Here is a 12,960-nt window from a genome sequence, read left to right as displayed (position 1 = left end):
GCCACTCTGCCCCCCGGTCACAGCGGTCTTACCAGGTTTCAATCAAGCGCAAACTTTCAGCTTATTCAGTGTGCAACATTTCAAGCAATAGTTGTAGTTTCAGTGTTTCTTAATTGATTTTCTCCCAGTGTTTTCAGACAAGAGGAATTATCTGTAGACGTCCGATGTGTCAATACATGGTCACCCCGCCTCGAGTGGACGCCACTAATTAACATTCCTGTTTGGGACAGTGAGTCGAGGTTGCGAGGCCAACGGGGACGCATGTCTGGCCTGGTGAAATCTCTCTCCCACACACGGCTATAATCACAAGTTTCTGTTTCTGGGGGAGAGGGGGCAGTGACCTCTTCTTAGAAAAAAGAAGACATGTCACTGGACATCCTGGGTCCTGACTTTGGGTACCAAAGGGTTAGGCCTTCTCTTCATGAAATGTTGAAGACATCATCCAAATAGTATTCAATGTAATGTCAATTTTTATCCCCTGAAATTGTGATCTGAAATCTTTTTGACAATAAATCAGTTCTGTATTACAGTGATCTTTAGTCTAATGATTCAACGAGATTTGCTCAGTTCACCCAAAAATGAAAATGCTGTCATCTGTTACTCGGCCTCTTGTCATTTCAAACCTGTACGACTTTCTTCTGCAGAACATAAAATATTATATAATATATATAATTATAAATTTATCTTGAGAGCACAAAAGAAGATATTTTGAAGAAAGTTGGTAACCGAACAGCAATGGTCCCCATTCACTTCTATTGTATGGACACAAAACCAATGCAAGTGAATGTGTGCCGGTGAACAACATTCTTCAAAATATCTTCTTTTGTGCTCTCAAGATATATTTATAATACTGTTATAAGAAATAACAAAAATCAGAAAAACAAATATCGTAAAAACACAACGCATGTATCTTAATTCTTAACCTGTAGACATTCTAAAGCCCAGATTAGATTTCATGATGTTGTTTGACATCATTATGTTCTGATTGATTTTCATTTGAGCAAATAAATATCATCCAAACTAAATAAAATTGATTTCATATCGTGCAAATCTCTTTTTAATAATTTGTGGAGGATAAAGATGAGCTATATTGACCAGGACCATTCTGTGTTTGTTTGCTTTTCAGATTCCACAGCTTTTCATCTTCAAACCAATAACACATTTTATAAGCTTGGTCGATTTTATTGACCATGTCACATCCCAAAATATAAGCAATGGCACATCACTGCTAAGATGCCTCTATGTCTCATCTTATTTAACATTACTTTATAGATTTTGCAAAGTTAGGATGGATGGATGGATGGTGTGCTGTAAAGCCCTTTTCTTATCTGGGTCCATCAGGAAGGCGCTCATTCATTCCGTCTCGTGCTGATTTCATCCAATGAAAACACAGAGTCATATCACCCCCCACCTCATCACATCCAGATATTCCTCTGATCTGATACTGTCGGACAGATACTGTACCTCAACGGACCGGACCGGACACATTTGGGAGCCGTGATCAGGAAACAACTTGCAAAATAGCATTTTCCGACAAAGATTTGGATATAGACAGCTTTTATATTTTATGCGGATGACTTTAATTTTCTTTCAGAGTCATTTCGGATTTAACAGTGAAAAATAAACTTTGATTAATGGATAATAAAACACTTTAGTGTTTTAAAACTTTTGACATTGTTCTTTTTTATTACTTTTTCGCCTGTAGTCACTAATTGATTCAAGCCTCTCTGAAACATGCGAGAGTTTGATGGAGGTGGACGCGCGTCGGTGGAGCTCGAGGACAGGCGCGCGCGTAACGGATTTCTATCGCACCATCAACCGACCGGCACCGCACACAGGAATCACCTTCCGTTTATCTTACTGCTGCTCATGTTCACTCCCAGTGTGGACTCATCCTGGTGGTAGGTGTCTTTTTAAGCGGGGGTTTAAAGAGGGGTACTTTTAAACATATGACAACGATGTAGTTTGGTCTCAGCAAAAAACAACAACAACAGAAAGTCTTAATGGTTATAATGGGAATTGTATTGGTTCGATGGAAACTATATCGGTCACTTTGGGTCTCTACACTAGTAATGCTAGCAGATGGAGACCAATAGAAAACCATTAGAAAGGAAACCAATAGAATTGTTTTTCCCAGCAGGTATATTTCCAGAAACTCACAAATGGTGAATGACATGGGTCTGGTCCTCATTGCCTCACTTTACTCAACATCCAGATCATGCATTCCCAATAATAACAGTTTATTTCTAAAGATCTGGAAACAATAAATAAACTTACACAAAGGGTGTTTTTTCAACAAGACTGTTTAGAAAAAAAGTGTGGTACAATAAGTCACATAACAACAGTCACAGTAGGCTACAGTAAATTGTATAGTTTTCACTATGGGTCTATTTTGTTTCATGTGCGGACTCACAAATGTCTCTCCCAAAATCGCAAAGGCTTGAGACTATCGTTAAACACATGAAGAGGGAGGCAGTGCTCGAATTGAAGGGGGGCTGGGGGGATCCAGGATCCCCCATAAGGCGTGAGGGACCCCCCTTAAGAAGTAAAAACTGGACGTTGGGGTCCCTTTGATATTTGTATTTGAGTAAAAATGCTAATGACAAATGTGATCAAATTTTGTGAATTAATTATTTACAATAATTTATATTAATTTTGTTTATGGGCTAGTTGTCATTTTAAATGTGAAACGCCCTGCACCACGTCTAAAGCCAGCTAAGGACAGTGAAAGAAGCCTGTTCTTCAATGTAAGCCTGTTTTAAATATAATAGTATATAGTTATGCATACCATAATCGAATATATCGTGTATTTTTTATCAATCGTATATTGAGAGACAAACCCCCACCAAAAAAAAGTCTTATGAGGGGGACCCCCGGAGTGAGGTATAACATGAATGAGATTGTAGAGGTAAAATCATCTGGATTTGAGAAATGTTGGAGTCCATATTTAGATCTTTAATAGCCTAATATTGACTTTTGATTGCAAACGTCACAAGCCTGAGCTCAGTTAGAGACATTTTCTTCTGAAACTACATTTGTACGATTTCTGACACTTTTCTCAGAAGAAACATTTGCTCTCCATAAATCTCAACCAGATTGTTCAATTAACGAGATATTATAGTGATTTTTCTTTTAAACACCAGAGCAGTTGTTAGCAAAGAGAGTCTGGTGTCATTGAGCATCATGACAGGCCTCGTCTCTGGTTCTCGTGTATTAACACATCACATGAAATGACTTAAAACGTATTGCTTTTCATCACCACAGTGTTTGTACTTTCCTAAACATTTTATAACGCCAGACATGCTGACACAACGGCAGACTTCCCTTTGACCAAAGTCTCTAATCGCAGCATTGGTCATTTCCCCATCATGTCTCAGAGGTAGAAATATCAACAGGGTCACACGGCTCACACCACACTGCGGTCCGCCGCGTGCTCGCGCACAGCTGAGTAAACACCGTCATCCCAGACTGCGCTATTTTTTGATACTCTGAATCAAACGAAGGTTCGGTTCCCCTCAAACGTGCGCGATAAGACAACAATACCGTATTCATGAATGGGAGGTTTATCGTTTTTATCATCTCTGTTGAAACAACGATAGGCTACGTGTGGCCCCTTAACAGGCAGCGTGGCGTCGTGCCCAAACGCGCGCGATTAAATCTCGTAGTTTCGCGGGTAATTTATACGGTTGTGGGGATTGTTGTCATCGTTGCAATCAATTCCCACACATTGCATTTTCTGGCTCACTTGCAGCCGTCTTTCTCAATCTCATCAGATATTGATACGTCTATTTGAACCTAGAAAGATTTGAAAAAGTCACTAAGTGAACGTGCGTTAAAGAAACGTCGCCAAAATATCGCGAGACGTACCTGGACGTCCTAGTTTAAAAGTCCTATCCGACCTCAACGCGTTCCAGTCAATCACACGTATTCATAAATTGAATATTTCTAAATAAAACTTACAGAGGAGAAGTTCGCATCATTTCTGATGTTAAAATACTTTAATGTGTATTTTATAAGAGGTGGACTGGCCTCGCGCTTTTTTTCCCTCGACGTCATTGTTCTTTTATTTTAACATAAATACACAAAAAAACATATTGATAACTTGAATAGGAATATGACATTTTGAATTTACAAAGCAAACTTTTTAAACAAAGAGAAAAAAGGGTGAAGAGAAAAAAATATAGGCTATAAAATAATCCTACTTATGACATGAAAGATCTCCTTATATATATTTTTAAAATATATAATGTTTTGTTTTTAATGATTTTAAGTGATTCAAATAAATGTTAGACTTCACATAAGAATTCAGACTGGCCTCGCGCTAGTCAGTGGAGCAGCTTGGTTGTGACGTCAAATGACGCGCTTCTTTGAGGTCGGGGTTGATCGATCTGCCACGAGTGTCTATCCAAGAATATTTAGGAAAAGAACAATCATTTGAAAAGTGAAGAACAATACATTATACAATAACTCATTGTATTAGGGAAGTACAAACAAAAACTTGAATCATTGAATCAATGATTGTAAAATATATTAAAACATTGGAACAAATTGACATCCAAAAGGCTCTGAAAACATGTGATGTTTTAAAGTACGTCCCCCGAGGTTCGAGGTCCCGTGTCTGTGATTCCAGACGTTGATTTCCAGGTTGGAAATGGAAAACTTCAGAAATCCCAGTTGTCTGGAACGCAGCATGTGGTGTATTTTTGTATGAGTACGTCACAGGGAGAGAGAGGAACACGGGACATCCATAACAGGAGTGGAAATTGTTAAAGAGGTTCTTATACGAACCCAGAGTGATTGGATAATGAGATCCGGGAATGAGACAATGAGCACGGCGTATCCTTCATCTTGTTTGACGTCATTTGGTTGACTGTTGAACAGGAATAGAGGGTCTTGTTGAATCTGCAACCATACCAAAAGCATCAGTACCCAGACATCAGGGTCGGACAATAAAGTATTACACTATTTTAGTTCATAAAACTGCATGCATATTTTCACACCCATCAATATTTTTCTGTACAAGAGCTCATGTGAACTATGCCAAATATGGTCCCCAACAATGCAGTGTGCTATGGTGGTTAGGCGGCGTGAGTTTGGTTGTTGCATGAGAAAATTAGTTACGTCTATCAATGTGTGTTTCCAAAGGTATATTGGTGCATTGGGTGCTCGGGTCATATGTGACAACATTCCAGGTCTGGTAAACAAGCAGAGACAGCTGTGCCAGAGACACCCAGACCTCATGCAGTCCATCGGAGAGGGAGCCAAAGAGTGGATCCGGGAATGCCAGCACCAGTTCCGACATCATCGCTGGAATTGCAGCACGCTGGAGCGAGACCACACTGTGTTTGGCCGCGTCATCCTGCGCAGTCAGTGTTTGCTTTAAATACCTTTATATAATTCTCTCTACTTTACTTATGTGAACTCATTGTGTCCAGCTAACATCAATATATAATAATACACATTTTATGTAAATTATTTGATAGGATTATTTTATGTAGCAAAGTCAATGGTGCACAATGATTGGTGGGTAAAGCTCGCAAGAAAGTCAACCAGGGCATTTGTAGCAAAACTATGGTAATACAATTGCTAATCAATGCACCTAAAAACATGGTTAATATTTGTCACTATAATAAAACAATGTTTTTTGTAAATATTATCCCTTGGGACATGTAGTTTGGAATCTCACTTTAGACAGCCAAACACCCTGTGAAGTGTACTTTGCATGGCACTGTTGGGCGTTTGGAATCGATCTTGTGACGTTTTCCTGAACAAAAGGCCGTACTATTGCTTTCCTTTAAAACACGCTGGAACATTTTCGGAAAGTGACGCTGCGATGATATGGATCATCAGGTTTTAGAGAAACCTCCATGCCGTCATCAAAGCAGATGCAAAAAGTGTTATTCTGATACCATAAACCATTTGGTAACATTTGGAATCAGAGAAAACCGAAACGCAGAAGCGTCCCTGACTTTGCACCACCCTGTTTGTTGTGCAGTGGAGGGGAGAAAGGCTTTAAAGGTCTCGGCTTCCCGACAAAAGGCGAAAGTCTGACACGGAGTGGATATTCTCCAAATACAAGTGGCTGGTCAGAGGGGGTTTTCTACAGGCTGATGTATAAACAGTAATAGGAGATGTAAATATTTGTGCAGATGACTCTGGCAGACAGACAAAGCTCCTCTTTTTGACATATCACCCTCTGTTCTGGCTCGCTGCGCTAGCCGGAGCAGGGAAATCAGTCAAATAGGGGTCATTTTGGCAGAAAAACGCACCTCGAGGCTGTATGTGCAACCGACCAAAGAGAGTAAAGGTGAAGGAGTGTCAGTCTGAATCAGTTGCACAGCTCTAAGGGGCGATTCACATTTCGTGACTTAAACCGCGTGCCGCGACGCTTTCATACGCGACGCTCTAAGGGGCGATTCACATTTCGTGACTTAAACCGCGTGCCGCGACGCTTTCATACTCAAATGACCCGCGGTGAAAGTTTAACTATTTCCATCTCGCAGCGCCATAAATGCATCGCTCCCTATTTGCGCACGCCTGCCGCGTGTCTACATTTAAACTAATGAACTTGCGCAAGCAAAAGAAGTGTAATGTGAATCGCCCCTTAGTTGGCCTCCCGAGTCAAGGGTTTTAAACACAAGAAGATTTTGCACCGTACTAACACCCTTGTGACGCTATTAAACATCGTAGGTAGAGATGCACCTATAAGATTTTTTTCGATACGGTGCCGGACGATTGCGATATTGGTCAATTGCATACAGTACTACACAACATTATCTAGTTTTCTGCATTAAATTAATTTGACTGAACATGAATTGGATCCATTTAACATTTTAAGAGAGGCAGAAGTATAAATGTGCCTAAATGTAAGTTAAGATAAAAATACAATAAGACAACATGACAATCTTCAAAGGGGATTTTTGCTATCCAATATTTATTCTATTAAAAACATTAACTCAAATTTGACTTAAAATTGATAATTTCTTTAATAAATTTAAATAAAGTCTGTGCTGTTGCTATTAAAAGTAACTATTTTGCTCAGAGAAAAACATTGGATATTCAGACAGCCAACTCATATCGGCAGCCGAACATCGGTGCATCCCTATCGTAAAGTATAAAATACTAAGAGTTTAATGTAGAAAAGCACTTCTAAACATTGATTATTCTATTTTATAGCGCATTGCTTACGTCTGCTTTGCTCCATCAGGTAGCCGGGAAGCAGCATTCGTTTACGCCATTTCCTCTGCGGGCGTCGTCTACGCCATTACAAGAGCGTGCAGTCAAGGCGAGCTTAAAATCTGCAGCTGTGACACCCACAGGAGAGGCAGGGCGAGCGACCAGGAAGGCGACTTCGACTGGGGCGGCTGCAGTGACAATATCAACTACGGTATCAAGTTTGCCAAAGCCTTTGTGGATGCCAGGGAGAGGATGGTGAAAGATGCCCGAGCGCTCATGAATCTGCACAATAACCGCTGCGGCAGAATGGTGAGTGACAGAAAGTAAAAGGTGAAAGAGTGTCAATAAATTCAGTTAAATTTAGGAGTAACTCACATTACCATATAGTCCTAGACGATAAGCAGACAGAACTAAAACGTTTGCTTTAGGTTATTGACGTTTCAAAATGAGTCCTTTAGTCTGGTTAAGGGGTCAGAGGTCACAGGTTAATTTTTGTTGTCCTCAGGCGGTGAAGCGCTTTATGAAGACGGAGTGTAAGTGTCATGGAGTCAGTGGATCGTGCGCTCTCAGGACATGCTGGCTGGCTATGTCAGATTTCCAGAGAACGGGCGACTACCTGAGAAAGAAATACAACACGGCCGTGGAGGTCACGGTGAACCAGCATGGTACAGGGCTAATGGTTGCTGGACGATATTTTAAAGGAACTACCAAAAATGATCTAGTATATGTTGAGAACTCGCCCGACTATTGCCTAATGGATCGATCGGCAGGTAAGCAAAATATGTGTTCCCAAAAAACAGAGGTTCCCCAACATTTTTGATCTAGAACCTTTCTAGACGGATATAAGCTATACCCAGTGGGTGGGTGAAATTCATAAAACCTGTCAAGAATGTGGCCACGTCGTTTCTCACCAGAAAAGCTATTTCACTATCAGAAAAAAGGCCAAATCCTCTCTGTCTTTATTTCAGGATCTCTGGGTACAGCAGGACGTGTGTGCAACAAGTCATCCAGAGGCATGGACGGCTGTGAGGTCATGTGCTGTGGGCGTGGCTACGACACCACCCGCGTAAAACGCGTGACCAAATGTGAGTGCAAGTTCAAGTGGTGCTGCGCCGTTGAATGCGTGGACTGCGAGGAAACCGTGGACGTTCATACTTGTAAACCACACAAGAAACCCGATTGGCTCGATTTGACCTGACTGGCGTAACCACGACCAATCAGCAGCCTCTGGTGCTTTTTCTTCTCAGGTGTGGGCGATACAACTATAACGCTCTGATCTCCACTCGCACAACCTTGAACTTCATTCACCTTCAATGATGTCATCAGGGAGAAAGCAACTCTCGTAGGACAGTCGGGAGCTCTGGTGATCTGGACACAAGCGTTTTACTGTTTTAAAATGGTAAAACTCCTTTACGTGAGCCTTTCAAAATCAACATATGTTTTTGGGCGACTTAAGAGAAAGAACAGTGACGTACACCATCGGACTTCCAGCTTTACAAAGAATATAGCAATAAATTGTATTTCAGGCCAAGAACAATTCCATCAAAGTGCTCCAAAATTACACTTTGAAGGGCTTTGTGTAAATATTGTGAAACAATGATAACTTTCCCTTCGTTTATTTTTCGGGCCATTATTTTTGATGCGAAATTCGTGCGGAAAGGAAAAATCATCAATTTATGACATCCCAGTGTTTTTGCATAGTCGAGAAATATATCTTTCATCTCATGTTATCTTTTTAATACCCAAGCGCTTAAACATCCCTTTAAATATGAGCACTTTTGTTTGGTTTGGTGAGTTTGACAACTTGCCTACTATTGTTGAAAGTTTGTCATTGAAATATGTTTATTAAATAAAGAGTACGGGGAAACCTCAAATTACTCAAGTAAAAGAGGCCTATCAATGACATCATTAAGCTTTCTAAAATGATAAGGTGTATTCTGATTGGCTGGCTTACACCATTTTTATTAGTCCTGGCTGAAAATGTGTTGCAAGATCTTTCAATTGCAAGGCGAGTTTAGGCAACAAAGACGAAGATCTCTTTGAATGTTTGTCCCCATGTCAAACACTCACTACATGTCAAATCATCGCTAAAATAAGAAGACACCCTACTGAGATTCATCCGTAAAAATAGTCAGGTTGGCATGGCTTACATTCTTCGCCATTCAATTTGCTGTTCTGAAGGAAGCACATTGGTGTGCCAACACTGCTTCTATATTTGTTAAGATGAACGAGTCCATTGAGGGTCTTGCTTGTCATGCCGGTTGACAATGTGTGTCCAAAACGGTGCGCCATTAATCTAATTCCCCTCGAAGCGTTGTCAGGTAAAGGCCTTGGCGGTGTACTTTTTGTCGGGTACGTACTTGACCAAAGAGTACACGGAAAGCCTGAACTGGAATGAAAATGCTATACATGCAGGATCCACAGGATCATCTTTTGCATACCTTTCGAAAATCTAACACGACAAAAATAATGAATGTAATATTATTTCATACACAAACTTGCTACAAAACGGTATTTTGCCTTATTTTTATAAAATGTAAAAATCTAGTGGTTTCCTTTACAAAAACCATTGTGAACCATCAGCTGTTTACCAGTAAAACCATTACAAAATAATTTTACTTAGTGTGTCTTATTCCAGAAGGATTTACTGGTGTTCTATTGGCTCCAATCTGCTAGATAGCATCCCACCAATAGAACCCAACACATTACCAGTAAAGACCATTATTGTTTCCATTAAAACCAATACAACTCCCAATATAACCATTAAACCCATTAGAATGTGTGTAATAGTTTTAATCTCTAAAATTTAAATTCAGGTTTGCTTTTAGAATCTCTTGACACCTGGTTGGTTTGAAGCCTATTCTTTGTCCAACAAAGCTAACATTACCTTCCATTTGGCACACGGGGAGTGTTCATTTTGGATCCTTCGGACAAGTGAATCTGATCTCGAGACGTCCTGAGGATGGAAACGACTATCACGCTGTAAGGCGACCTGCTCGTAGCTGTTTCACTTGATTTGTTTTCATCTGTGTAGAACTTGCATCAAGATTTTAGCCTCCGTGGGCGCCAGCAGCTCTCTATTGTTGCTTCATTTTGGTGCTCCCATCCAAAAGATACATTCTTCCGATGGTGGAATTTTAGAAATTTCCCACAGCCGGTCTGATTATGTTTCCCGTTGTTCAACGGTTTCACCTCACACCTCCTCCTGCCAGAAAAACTTCTGTGTTGAGAAAGACTTGTGGAAAACATGTCAGAGTCTGTTTACTTTTAGACATTGTAAAATTACCCCCTTGGCAGCATATAAGCACTATGCGGTTAGTGTTGAAATTTATGGATGTTCACAAACAAAAACGGCCCAACATTTCAATTAGAGCACTAATCCGTAGAAGGACGTACACTGATAGAGGCAAAGTGATGAGACCACAGATGCAATTCACAAGTTTTTGAGCGGGATGACGATTGCCCTTCCCAGAGGATGTTGTGTATATTCATCAAGTCATGTGATTGCGTCCTCGGAGCCCGATATGTGTGTGGTCCTAACAACTATGTTCAATCGTCCGAGATAATGATCTTGTTATGTTGAAATCCATCCAGCTGTTTCAAGCTCTATGTGAGATATAACAGTTGGATTTCTTTGAAATTGATGCTCGAACTAAGGTAGGGTTGAGGTCAATTTATTCAGAAAATGTAACGGTCCTCTACGCTCACGATTTGATACAACACACTTAGATACTTAGTTTATGGTGTGATAGTATCACAATATTTTTATCAAAACGTATAATTATTATTTTAATCACATTTTTTGCAGTACTTACAGCTTGTTACAAGGTCTAATAGAACCTTATGTATGTAAACTGATAAAAACTGAACGTGGCGATGAAAATTTAAACTTGAATATTTAAGCACTGAAAGCAAATAATTACTAATAAAACATTACATTAACAGAGGTCACATGTCGGAAGCTCAACCAATAGGATAAAACAACTGTCATGTCGATTGTCACAGCCCTACAATACATAACTCAAATTTTCAAGATATATCGCTACACCATAAACGTGATGAATTGATAGTGTCAAAGATAAGCAATCTTTAGTTAAAGAATTAAGTTTAAATTTAATGATCTACTATTAGCATTCATATTGAAAGGATTTCTTATGAAACGTTGCCTGTCAGGTTATCAAGATAAGTGACGATCTTCACTGCACGGTAACAATAATATTACGATTACTAAATTACTAAATAACAATGGTATCAGCCGAATTCAACTTCGATTTGGTTTATTTCGGTTTCATTGTGACTCAAAAGCCGACATTTAAAATAGGTTTTGAGTAGTTTAAGATATAACGATATGTGAAGATGAACTTAATATCAATAACGGTGGCTTTTTGACAATAGCGATATTGACACCTCTACATATTTACAGCACTCTACAATTTGCACTTATCTTGAAGCTACATACAAAACGATGGTTAGACTTCGTACGAGGTTGTAACTTACAGATCCAGCGCAAGCGTTTGATCTTGAAGGTTAGATTTATAGGGAAGTTAAGCGTTATATATATGTGACCTTTAAGGACGAGCTTGGTTTGGCTCTCAGAAGTGAATATGTGAAAGCGTTAGCACGCCTGCTGTCAGACGGAGCTTACCACGCCGGCGGTGCAGGATTAACACATAAAAACTCTTATCTCATTTCTTGAGTCAGCTATCAAGAATGTAACTCTCCCCGTGTTCTCAGAGCAGAACAGAAGCACCTCAGAGCTCCTCAGGGAGGATTGCAAAGCTTTATTTTTATTGAAGGCGTTTAATGATGTGAAGACTGAACAGTGTACTGAACAGACTGAGAAGATCAAGGGTGAAGAAGTCTACATGTAGAACGCCTGTTCCTCTGTGGAAAATTAAAGAAGATATTTTGAGAAATGTGTGGTTTTGTGTTCATATAATGGACACGTTGTTTCTCAGGATAAACTATAAATCTGATTTCTTAGTATGCTTTATGATTTGAGATCCAAGAGCTGCATTTATATGATCTACCAAATATTTTTATAGGATCTCAGGGGCCGTTCGCTTGGTTGGATCAGTTGTTCTCACGTGGTTACATAACACTTTGTGGCTTAAATCTGCGTTGAGGTGCCAAACCTGAACAAATCCCAACACCACTGAGATTCAGAAATCCAGTTAAGACAACCCTGAATAGCCTATATTTATTACAATAACGCAGGCGAATTGTCCGGGTTGTTTTCTCAGGGCATTAAAGTGTTTATGCACCATCGGTATAGACATATCACAAATTTCCACTTATGATTCAGACACATCCAGATACAGTCTAACCTTGCGTGACCTCGTCTGTCTCTTGTATGGAAGGCAGCCAAACAAAGCAGGTGCTATAAAGACCTTCGGTGATTGAAACTATGCATTCGTCTCATATGTAGCTGTGAACAACTACGCTCGTGCCAAGTATGTTGCGAGGTATAGCTGGGCTTTGAAAGAAAGAGGACAGAATGCTGGCGAAGTACAACACATACTATGGGCTTACAGAACAGATATTAAAGACTAATGAGCTTTGCAAATTAAGATTTATATAAACGAATTAACAAAACTTACTGTGATATCCATTCAGCATATTGTGGTACAGATAAAAAAACGATGGGCCCAGGCGTTTTGTAAAGGTGATTTCAAGTGTGTTTGCCATTTCATGTTTACAGTGGGCAAAACAAAAAGTTTTAAACTCCAAATGGGAACGTACGGAATATGCAAATAGAAATTCTCGAAGCGTCACAATGGCTTG

At 39.8% G+C, this 12,960-nt stretch overlaps 1 protein-coding gene across 2 annotated transcripts; it reads left to right on the top strand.

Annotated features, from left to right (window-relative positions):
- The first annotated feature begins 1,485 nt into the window (after positions 1–1,485).
- On the top strand, positions 1,486–9,606 carry wnt2ba (wingless-type MMTV integration site family, member 2Ba). Of its 2 annotated transcripts, XM_056751419.1 has the most exons (6): positions 1,486–1,901; positions 5,146–5,366; positions 7,208–7,485; positions 7,682–7,946; positions 8,145–8,261; positions 8,424–9,606. In XM_056751419.1, the coding sequence occupies exons 1-6, from the start codon at positions 1,735–1,737 to the stop codon at positions 8,450–8,452; spliced, it is 1,077 nt and encodes a 358-aa protein (XP_056607397.1). In that variant the 5' UTR covers positions 1,486–1,734; the 3' UTR covers positions 8,453–9,606. The 2 variants fall into 2 exon arrangements, with proteins under 2 accessions (XP_056607397.1, XP_056607396.1); XM_056751418.1 differs by having other exon boundaries at positions 8,145–9,606.
- Positions 9,607–12,960: the final 3,354 nt, after the last annotated feature.

This window comes from Triplophysa dalaica, chromosome 6 (genome assembly GCF_015846415.1).
Source record: "Triplophysa dalaica isolate WHDGS20190420 chromosome 6, ASM1584641v1, whole genome shotgun sequence".
NCBI classification, from domain to species: Eukaryota; Metazoa; Chordata; class Actinopteri; order Cypriniformes; family Nemacheilidae; genus Triplophysa; species Triplophysa dalaica.
The sequence above is the reverse complement of the archived record's forward strand: the minus strand, read 5'-3'. Positions and strand labels throughout refer to the sequence as shown.